Below are 12466 nucleotides of genomic sequence, written 5' to 3' on the forward strand. Positions count from 1 at the left end.
ATCATCTTCTATCACAGACTTTTTTTTTGTGCGCCAGCTATTGAACCAGATATTTTGTTGTACATAGTCAGGTTTGATCACATTAGCTTAGCTTCACTACTTTTACCAGCTTCACTACTTTTACCAGAAAAGGACAATGAACTGTTTGGTAGAGCTTTTTTTTTATATTTGACCCTTATTAGACCCTTATTTTTTTGTATGTTGTTACATGAATCTGTTTGGGAAGATCTATAAAACTTTAACATGTCAAACAAGTATGCCTACCTTTGCAAGCCCAACCACACAGCTCTCATGTCCAGGGTAACTTTTTTGTTGTTAACTTCCTGTAGGAAGCAAACAGAAAAGGCAGACTATTTAAAAACGCAGTGACATCTAGTGGATCTTTTTCAGCATAACATACCGAAACCAAACAGTAATGGTAGCCCCATCAGGTTGAGTTTGACACATTTATCATAAACCTTTGAAAGTTTAGTAGATTAGCTTGATTTCTGTCAAAAACATGAAAAGAAGGCAATTGGCAACTTCACCAAAAATGTCAAAAAAAATTACCAACAACAAAAAAGAAGTAAAAAGTACAAGAACAAAAATGGGAAATGAACTTACAAAAAGTTCTAAAATAGAAAAAAAAATCAAACATATTTTTTCCTGTAGCCTAATTTTAGATATATAATTATAAATACAGAATTCTTGATATTTTTCTCTAGTTATTCAATAATTTTCTACTTATTCACCCTTTCTCTTTTTTAAGCCAATTTTTCTGATCATTTTTGTCTGTTTTTACAGATTTTTTGCGACCTTTTATACCACATTAATTGCTTCTCTTTTTTTAAAGAAATCAAACCAATTTGATCACGCTGCAAAGGTTTAAATGCTTGTGAATGGTATCTGATCACAGCACAAGGTTTCAAAGGGTTAAGATATAGTGACTCATAAACTGCTTTCCCAAACGGTGGAGCAGATTAATCCTCCCAAAGGGGATTTGCAGATCTTCTTAAACTTGTGTTGTTTTGTCATGTGAGGCACAAACATTTACGATGACCTTTACCTCAAACTAAATGTTACCCTGTAACTGTGCAACTGCAAATAATCAGACCCACAGGACGTCTGATTTGTGTGCAGCCCTGTAAGATAAAGAAGGTGCAAAAGAACCTGCTGCATGCTCTCCTGTAACATAATGAGATACACACAGCTGCCCACTCACTCTCCCCTGCAGAATAATGTTACTGTAAAGAGCGAGCAGTGCTGTTCTCCTTATATCATGCTTGCATTCAGCTACTTTCTCCTCAGAGCACCACCTTGCCTTGTACCGCTCTAGCAGGGCAATCACTTGTTTTCACAGATGAGCATTCATTATTCATGACACCTCAAACACTCGCACATCCGTCATCGCTAAAGCAAGTCACACAGACACGAGTCTGTTGGAGAGTTTGATGTTTAATGATGATCTGTAGGATGCATTAGTTTGTTCTTACAGTACCTCACAGTAGGACTCAGCAAACTCGCTGTTATCCAGGCATCCGCGCAAAAGTCAGATGGATTCAAATAATTGAATGGAATAAATGAATATCGTCAACATTTACAGAAAAGCATCAAGACATTCACAACGTGCTTTATTAAAATCAGTGGCAGCGACGCCACCTCATAGGGCCAAAGTGAGCACGACACCCCCTCCTGATGAGATACAAAAGGTGGACATGATATGGCAACATAAGGACACTGAGTGACGACATGTTAAGCACACTGTGGTATGGCTTATTCAGTTACATTCACCTTTTTGCATTAGAGAGACAACAACTAAAAAAAGCAATAAAATGTGTTATTTAAGCAGTTCAAACATAAAACGTACCTTAAATGTGGCAAAAAAACAAATATTAAGCATTGAGAAGTGGAATTAAAAATGTGAGGTTGCTGTTAGTTAAAAGCCTTAAATTAACCTTCAAGTAATATTTCACCACAAATTACTATTTGTATATCAATTACTCCCCCCATGTTTCATTGAAATCTTGAGGGAAACTTTGTTTTTCTAACGTGCCAGTCAATGAACGAAGAATCCAAAAACTGAGAAATTTTTTGATGAATTGAAATAAAAGGGGCACCACATTTATCAACTCATGCTGTATAATCTAAGTCTCAATTACCTGGTTAAATGCTCAGTACTTCCCAAACACAAGCATTTTTGCTGCCACCTTGGTATTAAAAGCACTTTCACATAAATACCGCATTTATCCGTGCATGGCACTGTTTATGCAGAAGTGTTTTGAACGGTGAGCTCTTGGCAAAAATGCATGTCTTTGGAAATTTTAATATTTTAATTTAAATTTAAAATTTTAAGTCTTTTACTGCAACTTGAAATGAAATTTAAGACCAATTTCACAATAAAAAATTAGGCAAAACGCATGAACTGACATCAACAAACCTAGTTTGTTGGCAGGTTTTCTGGGCAATTTTTGTTTTTCACTCTGCATGTGGGAGTCCACTGTCTTAATTCGTGTTTGTAAAACTTTTTGTATGAAATATAACCTACATAACCTCGTATGCAGCGCCTTGTTCCTGACAATGCCACTTATTCTGACATTTTACTATGCAACATTAGAAAAAAATAACAATTGATAAAATCCTTCTTCCCTTGACTAAGCATCAACATTTTTTAAAAGATCAATTTAAGAAATTTTACTACTAATTAAGGCCTTATTTTTAGATTTTTTTTTTTTGGTTTTGCTGTTTTTAAGGTGAACCCCTATGACTTCACTGATCAAGAATTTTCCACATTTTTGGATTTTTTGTTCACCATGCGACACAACAAAATGCTCTTCCTTAATGCAACAAAACACAAAGTGAGCAACTGATACACAAATGGTCATTTGGGGGGTGAAATATGTGGAGGGCGGGAAGGACAGCAGCCATGATCCCACGCTGTTTGATCTTTCACATTAAAACTCTGACCATGTAGTCACAAGTACGGTTACCTTTTCAAATACAGAATCACAGCTCCATCACTGACGCCACAAAACAGTAAAATCTAAAATACTATCAAAAATGCTCCTTCAGTGTCGCTTCACTGGCCGATGTGACACAACTTTAAAAAAATCGAATACCTGTGAAATTCTCCAGCATCCTTCCAGGAGAAAAATCCCAGCATGATGGTCAAAATCCAAATTTTGTCCAAAATAAAGCAATAAATACAGAACCGTTGAGTTTTGTTCACACATCCAGCAAGGGGTGTCGAGAAGGGAATAAATAATAGGCAACCAACCTAATTCAAGTGTTAGAGTTTTGCTTTCGATGGCACGGGAAATAATTTTGCTCCCATAATAAAATCTATACAAACACAACATCACCGTCTCAGCAACATCTCCTCAAACTGTTCAGCATCGTCTCTGAGTCAGTTCATCCAAATACAACAAAACAGGAATATTATCAGTACGGTGATTCACCCTGGCACAAGACAGTCTCATGCTGACTCCACAACACTCTCACACAACTTTAAGACAACAGTGAAATTCAATACATTTAGGTTAAGTAGCTTTAAAATGTTCCTGACAATGTGAGTAATATCCATGAAAATGCTCGCCAGCTCTTAATACAGACAGCTTTTGGCTTCCTGGCCCATCGTGGGTGAGTATGGGTCTTGGTGACGTTATTTCTGCACATGCAAATATCTCACGTGGGGGCCGACTGGCTCTAATTCACACAGCAAATACACTTCCTCATGCATCGCAGCCTGAAAGCTGGGACTGTTTACTCCATGCTCTCGCAAGTCAAATCTACTCAACTAAAATCCAACATAGTGTCTCTATCTGGAAAGAAAATAAAGATTAATGCAGGAATGTGTGATTCACAAAAGGAAATATTAAAAAAAAGGGATCAGCTTCAGAAAGGTTTTGGCGTTTAGAAGTTTTCAAAGAGAGAGGCATGTCACAAAACCAGCTGCAACAAGCCGCCTAATGAGGTTTCACGGGCAGATTTGGAGAGACGTTTGTTCTCCGCAGGCAGAAAAAAAGTCAGCATATATGTTTGATATGGTGATCCTGAAAAATGACTTTATATATAACTTAGATGATGTCATAGCTGACAAACCGCTCACTGATTGGTGGGTGTTAGTGAGCTGGCGGAGGTCAGACCAGCGCTTAAGACACTCAGACAGTCATGTAGGACTGAGGTTTGTCAGACAAAATCTGTGTGTGTGTGTGTGTGTGTGTGTGTGAGATAGTTTGGATTTTTTGAAGTTCGACTGTATGAGGTACTTATCCATAGTATTACACACAGTAAACGTCAGTCGGTACACCCTCAGTTCGAAGAAAAAAGCAGGTGTTCTGCCACAGAAGCTAAAAAATGCATTTTTTCCATTTAAAAAAAGTCCAACATAAATAAAGATTGATGTCAGTTTAAGTGTACGCTATTTTTGGAATATTTTAACAGCTTTACCGTGATGTCAGACAGCTCTTTATTATGGGAAACTGAAGCTGTTATCTATGCACACCAGACTCCACCGGAGAAAAATGTTAATTTTACCGCACAGAACATGGGAGTTGCTGGTCTATCACTTCTCAATTGATTAGTTGGTAGCTGTTACTGTGTGACTTTGGTGTTTTAAAGGTTTAGTGCGTGAGTCCACAAAGTTTTTTACAAAATGCCGAGCAAGGCTTCAACACGGGGCTTAATTAAAAAATAAAAATAATTTTGAAAAAGCTCTTCCACTGCTTTAATTAAAAGGACAATACTATGACAACAATATCTTGACATTAAGGTTAGCTGGGTATCTTACATAACACTTCGTTAACAGAGGGTTGATCACGCTCGCTCGAACGGTTGAAAAAACAAGGTGACGCTCAGGAAAAAAAAACACAAGCCCTTAGTTCGGTTTCACCAATGTTACACAATCACAAAAACAACTAACCGATCCAGGCTGCTGTACCAGCATCTCCATGTTCTGCACGGTTAAACTGCTGTTCTGTTTAAAGGAGTCTTTGGTGGCTTTGAGAGCGCTGATGGTGGTTTTAGCTCCCAAATGTCTGCCTGATGGAAAGATAAAGCTGTGAAAATTTTCTGAATATAGCGTACACTTAAAATAATATTGATTTTTTAGGTAACTAACTGACTGTGGATTAGCACCTCACACAACCCCACTTCAATAAAAATGAACTACTCCTTTAACCCTTTGAAACCTACGCAAATTGGCTCGATTTCTTTCAAAACACGGGAAGAAGGCAATGCACAACTTAAGAGGACATGACGTTATACAGCAAGCAACATATGAAAAGTACAAGAAAATTACCACCAAATTTGCACAAAACAAAGCATTAAAAAGGAAAGTCCACAAAATAAACAAAAAAGGACCTGAAAAAAAAAAAGCTTCACAATAATTTTAATTCTGTAACAGAACTGTTAATAGAAAATGTGATAGTTGTTAATACAGCTTTCTGTTCATTTTCCCTAAGCTTTTTAAAAAAAAAAAATAATTTCTTCAAGTTGCTTGTTACCTTTTCCACCGTGTTTTTGAAACCAGTGACCACTTTTCTTGGGCTCAAAGGTTTACGTACATTGTGAAAGGAAAAGTAATATTGATCGAGGTTTCAAAGGGTTAAACAAACCAGCGCAAGTACCGATATTTTTTTTTTAAACACACAGATGACTTAAAGGACAATAAGTAGAACGGACCTTCGTCTGCTCTGTTATGTGTTAGTGAGCGTCAACGTGCTCTGGACCAAATACAGGCAAAGTGAAAGCCACTCACCGACATTCACACCTCACTCTGCCTCCTTTTTCCTGCAAACAGAGGAAAGAGAAAGACCAGAGAGAAGACAGCAAGGCAGAGAGAGATTACACACATAAAACAACAAACCAGTGCAGAGTTTGTCCTGAAACTAAAACAACCGTAGACCTTTTTAAGATCACCTTTAAAAACCAAAAGGGTTAAAGATGATTTCTGCTAAAACGTGTGTGGGAATCCTCGCCCAGTATCAGATTTTGTATAAAACGCTGGTGGTGTAGTTAAAACTAAAACAAGTCGCTGCGCTGCTCCCGGCGTCGGGCTGCAGGTACCGCTGAGTGATGAGCTGGCTGAGGTAGAGCAGTATCTGGCTGTCCTCCTCTTCCAGCCCCAGCTGCTCCTGCAGGAAGCAGCGGCGTCGGCCCTCCACGACCTCGGGCCCCTCCGTGGAGCTGACCGGCAGGTGGAGGTGGTGGGTGAAGGTGAACAGGAAGGCCTTGGCTGCCAGCTGACAGAGCGTGCTCTGTAAGTGGAGGAAGTAGGTGGAGCCGCGGCGGATGTAGGTGCGGTGGTCGGCTATGTTGGCGAGGAGTTGGCCACGATACGGCGGACAGCGCAGGGTCTTCTGGTCGGCGTCCAGGATGGAGATGTAGCGGCTGTAGCGGGACAGCGAGTAAAGCATGCTGGAACCCACAGGGGACGCTACTCTGTGGGGACAGAGACAGATATTTATTACTTGACAAAGGCAGTTTTCATATGCAGTACATACAGTATATACTTAGGAATAGGGGCTGACCGAAATATATTTTTCAGGGCCAATGCCGATATGGGTTATTAGTGGTTAATGATATACATCATGCATATGCGAAAATTTAAATTTCTTATTTGATGATGTTTGTATTGTATTTATTGTCCTCTATGTCTGTTTGGGAGGTTATTGAATATATTGTTTAAAAAAAAAATTCATTGCACTTTAACATGATGCTATCCTAACAACAGCCAAAACCAGAACAAATCAGACCTATTTCAAATAATTAAAGTCACATAATTAAAGTCACATATTTAAGCGTATTATTCGCCTGTCATAACAGCAGAAATATTCATTTCAGATCAGTGCTATCATATTTAATTTTAAAGCAGCTATCTGTCGATATTATTGTACATCCCTATATATACATAATTATTCCTCTCATACAGCAGCTTATTATCTATGTCTGTGCTGAAATTAATATTTTATCAAATTAGGATTATCCTGCTCCGCACCACTAGAGTAACAGAAATTAAAACTGAAATGCTTTGACCCTTTTTATAGTCGTTGTACAACAATGAAGGAAATGACATAATAGATATATATGAATTTGTCTGCACAGATGCTCTCCGTTAATAAGGCAGGAGTGTAAAGATGATTAAAATCAAGTTCAGTTAATTCATCTACGTGCATGTACTGAATCAATATGATAAATACACCGAGCGGTGCTGCCCACGTCACCCCCCTCCTCCCGACTGTCAGCGCCTCAGTAAAAACATGAGTTTAAAAGCCATGGCCTCCTCTCTAAACATCAAACACTGAATACTATGGGGCGCGTTCTGACGTCAGAAAGACGAGTAGAAATGGAAGAGAAGTTCAAGGACACCCGGAGGCTGGAGATTTAATCGGTAAATAGCTGTGAGTCATCGATGACTGAGTCAGACCAGATGAGTAACAGGATTGTAAAGTGTAATAAAAACTCTGAGGAATTTTCAAACTTCACATTGACGGAGACGCTCTCAAGTTCTGTGAGCATCGAGCGCAGCGTTTTAGTGATGTACATTTGTAACATTCGTCATCATCATTTGTAAAAGAGCGTCAGTTAAATGCTTAAAACCGGAGTGACATCACTTTCACTGTGCTGCTTTCAGACGCCTTTCACAATTTCTAAACCTTTTAACCCTGATCAAATCGGTGCGATTTCTCTTGTTAAGAAATGTTTCACACAAAACTATAGTTATAGTTATCATAATTTCATATTTAAACTTACAGATTTATCCTAATTTTTTAAGCACCAAGCAAGTATATCTCTGATCTTAGAGTGAGGGTCCTCTTCTGCAGAGTCCACAAATGTTTCTAGAGTGGCTCCGAACGGACAAACCAAACACTGACTCTGGATAAAAGCCCCTTTATGACTCATGTTTTTGCATCTGCCACCATAGATTTGCAGCACACTTTGTTCATGGGAGAAGTTTCAGTTGGTTGCATTCTGCTGCTTCACCACTAGATGCCACTAAATCCTACACACCGTAAATACAGATAAAACATGGAAATACCTTTGCAGACCAACGAGTTTCCACCTCTGCAGGTCAGTGAGGGTGAAGGAGCAGGACAGCCAGGCTTGAACTCTCTCTCCACACTTCCCAGGAGCCGGCACAAAGAGGGCCAGAGCCGAGACCAGCCTGCGGACTCTCCCCTCGTCCGCCCCGAGCACCACCAGGGTCCGGCCGCTCAGCAGACACCACAGAGCCTGCATGGCAAAAGGGTACTGCCGCACAAACCTCAACGCTCCTTGTCCAGCCTTCTTCCTCTGACGCAGCGTCACCACCCCGCCGTAGCCAAGAGGTGAGGCGGCCCGATCGGACCCCGTAGAAGCACTCATGGTACAGTCCGACCCGTCCTCCACTGAGGTATGGGAAACTGCATCTCCGAGGGGCCCCACAGGCAGCTCCAGTCCAGCTGCGGGGCTTTCTGGGCTTGGAGACCCCACAGCGTAGTCGTCCTGGAGTGGAAGCAGGGCCTGGGGCTCCTGGTTGACCACCGGGGTTTCACAGGGCTGCGGGTGGGCGCTTTGACCGAGACGAAGCGCCGCTTCTGGGGCCGACGCTTCATAAAGGAACCCATCCTGGGCCATACAGCACGCCGTATCTAAAGGAACCAACAAGTCCGACTCCTCCTCAGTTACTCCGTCACACTCATCCTCCCTGCTGGCCTCCAGCTCAGACACCACCTCCAACAGAGACACGGGCGTCTCGTCTCCCTCGTCCTCCCCCGCAGTGGTCTCCATGTCCTCACTGCTGCTCTCCCTCTCCAGGTCAGTGTTATGGTCCGGGGTCAGGTCAGAATCTGGATCAGGAGCTTCTGACTTAGCCTGATTCTGCTGCCTCTCTCTCTCCCCGCTCTTATCGCTGCTGAAGCTTCCTTTGGTCTCCTCCGAGCTCTCCTGCGTCTCCAGAGTCTGGTCCGAGGGGGACGACTCCAGATTCTCCACGAGCCCGAGCTCGCTCTCTTGAGTTTGACTCGTCTCAGACGCTGGAGGCTCCAGAGCATCCAGCTCCAGAGGTTCTGGTCCGAGCACAATGGGAGGTGGATTTAAGAGTGTGAAGTTATCTACAGCGTGGTTCACAGCACAGAACGGTCGTAGCGTTCCTCCTACTTCCTCCTCATCGTCACCAACGTCCTCCTCGAACAGGAAGTTGGTAACTTTCTGTTTCCTGCGCAGCGCCCTCTCCAGGCGGCGTGTGTGCAGGTAACACAGATCCCCTCTGAAGCTCCTCTCCGTCTCCTTCAGGAGCTCCACCGTGGCCTCATAAAACGTATCGTCGCACAGCTCTTGCAGGGTCTTCAGGCGCTTGTCGAAACACTTTGCGGACTTAGCTTTGATCAGCTGCGGCGTGTAGGACGGCCTACGTTTAACGACATCATCTTCTTCATCGTCCGCTTCATGTTCACCTCCTTCATCGTCGACCTCAACCTGCCCTTCCTCCCCCTTCTCCCCCACTGTGTTAGTGTAGCTGAAGGGGTTGGCAAGCTTGGCGTATTTTTCTAACAGCTGCTCACACTCGCTCAAGCACTCTGTGACGCATTTCTGGCAGGTGACAGCGTGAGGATCTCGGCGCGGGCGGTGATGGTAGGAGCTGATCTGCCTCAGCAGGTCTCTGTGTTCGTAGATGCTCTTTTCCACGTTTGCAAGCTCGTTGGCCTTTTCCACGGCGTGAGCGGAGTACATGCACTGAGGCCCCGCCTCTCTCTGCAGGCCCTCCTCCTTCTGCAGCACCGAGTGAGTGTACCTGAGGGCAAGAAAACAGTCGATCACATGTGATTATACAAAGACATACACAAAATAATAGTACTTTTTTTTCCTCACGAGAAGCTTCAGCACAACAGAGAAACCACTAAGCAACGCAAAAGAACTCAAGCTGCGACATGTCCTGTAAGATGTGGACTCCAGTCACAAAATTTGATGACTTAAAACTTAATAAAAATATTGGGGTGCCCAGTAGCTCAGTTGGTAGAGCTGGTGTCCTACGTACAGAGGCTAAGTCCTCACTGCAGCAGCTGCAGGTTTGATACCGGCCTCAGCCCTTTGCTGCACGTCATCCCCTCTCTCTCCCCCCTTTCACACTTAAGCTATCCTGTCAGAACGAAGGAAAAAACAAAAAATAATCTTTAAAAAAACTTGATAAAATCTAACTATTCTAGCAAACTGACTTGGACTTTAACACCAGTTACTTATGATTTCAGTTTTTTGATTTTAAAATATTTGATACCTTTCCCTAAAACGCAAATATTTAAAAAATGTGTTATTTGTGTGCTGCACATAAATTACCCAAATAATAATCGCAAAACAAAGAACAAAGAAAAGGGAGATTGAAGAAGCAGCAGCCTACTCAAAAAAGAGGGACAGCGACCGAAAGTGTCTTAAAATTGTTAATACAGTGAGGTTCGGATGCTCCTTATCCTCTGAGCAGAGGGCGAGATCTGTCGTTACATAACACAGACGGTAATGTTATTCCATCGTTAATGTTTACAAACTGCTGCATATACTATATATGTCATATGTCAGACACTGTTGTGTCACATTACGTCTATCCCACCTCTTTTTATTCTGCAACGCCGACACGCTGTCTAAAATCACACACTTTAGCAGCATGTTGATGTTGACCATCATTTGTTTCTGTGTAAAAAATTCAAAAGATTGCATAAAGAAGGGACTTCATAGCAGACCTATAACGCGATCTCTGTGTAAAAATGGTAAATAATGCTCGATTGGATGAATATTTGGGGAATTCGGAAGCTAGGTCGATGACCTGAGACCTTTTCACGTTCCTCAGATCATCCTGAAGGATTTTTTGCAATGTGGCACAGAACCTTGTCCTGCTGGGGGGTCGACCTCCATGAAGGACTATTCTGCAGTGGTTTTTGGATGACTTGAGCGTTTCAAATGGCATCCACATGAATGCCAGGACCCAAAATTTCCCAGTATAACATGTCTTTGTAACACGATGATCAATACTTATTCACTTCATCAGCCAGTGGCTGTAAAATTTGGGCTGATCTTTGGATGTTAGCTCTAAAACGTTTTAAAATTCTTACTCCAGGTCTTGGAGCTTCCTCTGGAGTTCCTTGGCGAACGCTCTCCTGTTCCCCGCCTTCAGACACTCGGACGCCTGCGAGAAACGAAGTGACAGCTCCTCAAACTGCAGCATGATCTTCCTCTCATCCGCTGACACGTACGCCATACAGAAAGGTCGCACGAAGCCCCTCGCCTCCAGGTCGTACAGCGTAAGGTGATGCACGTAGGCGAACGCCCCTTCTTTTGAGTCTCCCAGCACCACCCTCGAGTCCTCTACAAAACTGAGCCTCGGGTAGCCGGTGCCAGGCGGATGCCCCACGAACGAGGCCTGGTAGTCCACTGACATGATGCGCAGGGAGAAGTAGTTGAGATCGAAGGTGCCGCAGATTTTGGGGTCGTCTGGGATGGTGAGGAGCGGCTGAGGGCCCACCTGCTCTGAGAACTCAGAGATGAGGATGAAGTCTTTGGTGAACTTGGCGTAGGAGGTTTTCGCCCAGGGGTTGGAGTCGGCCAGCGGGTGGAGCGGGACAGAGAACTCCTCAGGCAGAGCCCAGGGGTCGGGAGTCGTCTGCCCATACTCGTCCTCTTTAGTGAAAGCCACCAGGTCAGGTGAGCCTATCATGGTGGAGTTATTGAGCAAGGCATGAGAGACAGGACACACAGAGCAGATTCAGTCATGAACCAGCTGTCAGGGCACAGCGGAGGAGCTCAGTCAGACCGACCATTCTGCTGCACATTTGATAATGAGATGTAAAACACACACACAAAAAAGCTGATTATGTAATTTATAAAGGGGGTCCCAGGGCAGAGGGGACCCAAATTCCAGCTGCGCCCCTGCAGCAGAGTCTCCACACAGCAAGTCTTGATGTCTTTCAGACAAAATAAAAGCCACAGAAAATATAAATCACTGTCTCTGCTAACAAAAGCAATTATCCTGCGCCAGTCACAGGCTCCGGGCAGTCATCACACCATTCATGCTGTGCAAGGAGAGAAAAAAATAAAAAGCTGCATCATTGAGGCGCCTCTCTCCTCCTCCTCTTCATGTCTTCATGCGTCGTCTTCATCGCGTTTCTGACTTCTGGGTTTCAATAAAAAGACGCTGGTGCGACAGAAACACCGTTAACAGACAGAAGCGCTACATGTAATTTTTACATCTTGAGACGGACGCCATGTTTACCCAGCTGGTTGTAGTCTCGTCAGGTGACCATCCTCCTCCCCATCTGGAGAAATTCCACCCTAAAAAAATAATAAGCATATCTTATTCATGACGTCTGTACTTGATATGATTAGGGACAGTTCTTTGTTTATCTGTGTGTGTGTGTGTGTGTGTGTGTGTGTGTGTGTGTGTGTGTGTGTGTGTGTGTGTGTGTGTGTGTGTGTGTGTGTGTGTTTGGGGGATCTTTTTTTAAAAAAAAAAATCAACCCCTCCTTA

General features: G+C 43.0%; 1 protein-coding gene across 1 annotated transcript; it reads right to left on the reverse strand.

Annotated features, from left to right (window-relative positions):
• Positions 1–1416: 1416 nt before the first annotated feature.
• smcr8a (Smith-Magenis syndrome chromosome region, candidate 8a) lies at positions 1417–12245 on the reverse strand. The gene is made up of 3 exons (XM_042505145.2): positions 11055–12245; positions 8015–9748; positions 1417–6417 (listed from the first exon to the last, which is right to left on the reverse strand). The coding sequence occupies exons 1-3, from the start codon at positions 11654–11656 to the stop codon at positions 5961–5963; spliced, it is 2793 nt and encodes a 930-aa protein (XP_042361079.1). The 5' UTR covers positions 11657–12245; the 3' UTR covers positions 1417–5960.
• Between the last annotated feature and the right edge of the window lie 221 nt (positions 12246–12466).

The sequence above is a fragment of the Plectropomus leopardus genome, chromosome 18 (genome assembly GCF_026936395.1).
Source record: "Plectropomus leopardus strain MGB_pleo_1.0 chromosome 18, ASM2693639v1, whole genome shotgun sequence".
NCBI lineage: Eukaryota > Metazoa > Chordata > Actinopteri > Perciformes > Serranidae > Plectropomus > Plectropomus leopardus.

Excerpts from the sequence above, each read along its gene's own strand:
- smcr8a (XM_042505145.2), bottom strand. The coding sequence starts at position 11,656 with ATGATAGGCTCACCTGACCTGGTGGCTTTCACTAAAGAGGACGAGTAT. Across the intron at positions 9,749-11,054 it reads AGGAAGCTCCAAGACCTGGA|GTACACTCACTCGGTGCTGC; the intron begins GTAAGAATTTTA and ends TCTTGCCCTCAG. Across the intron at positions 6,418-8,014 it reads AAACTCGTTGGTCTGCAAAG|AGTAGCGTCCCCTGTGGGTT; the intron begins GTATTTCCATGT and ends CTGTCCCCACAG.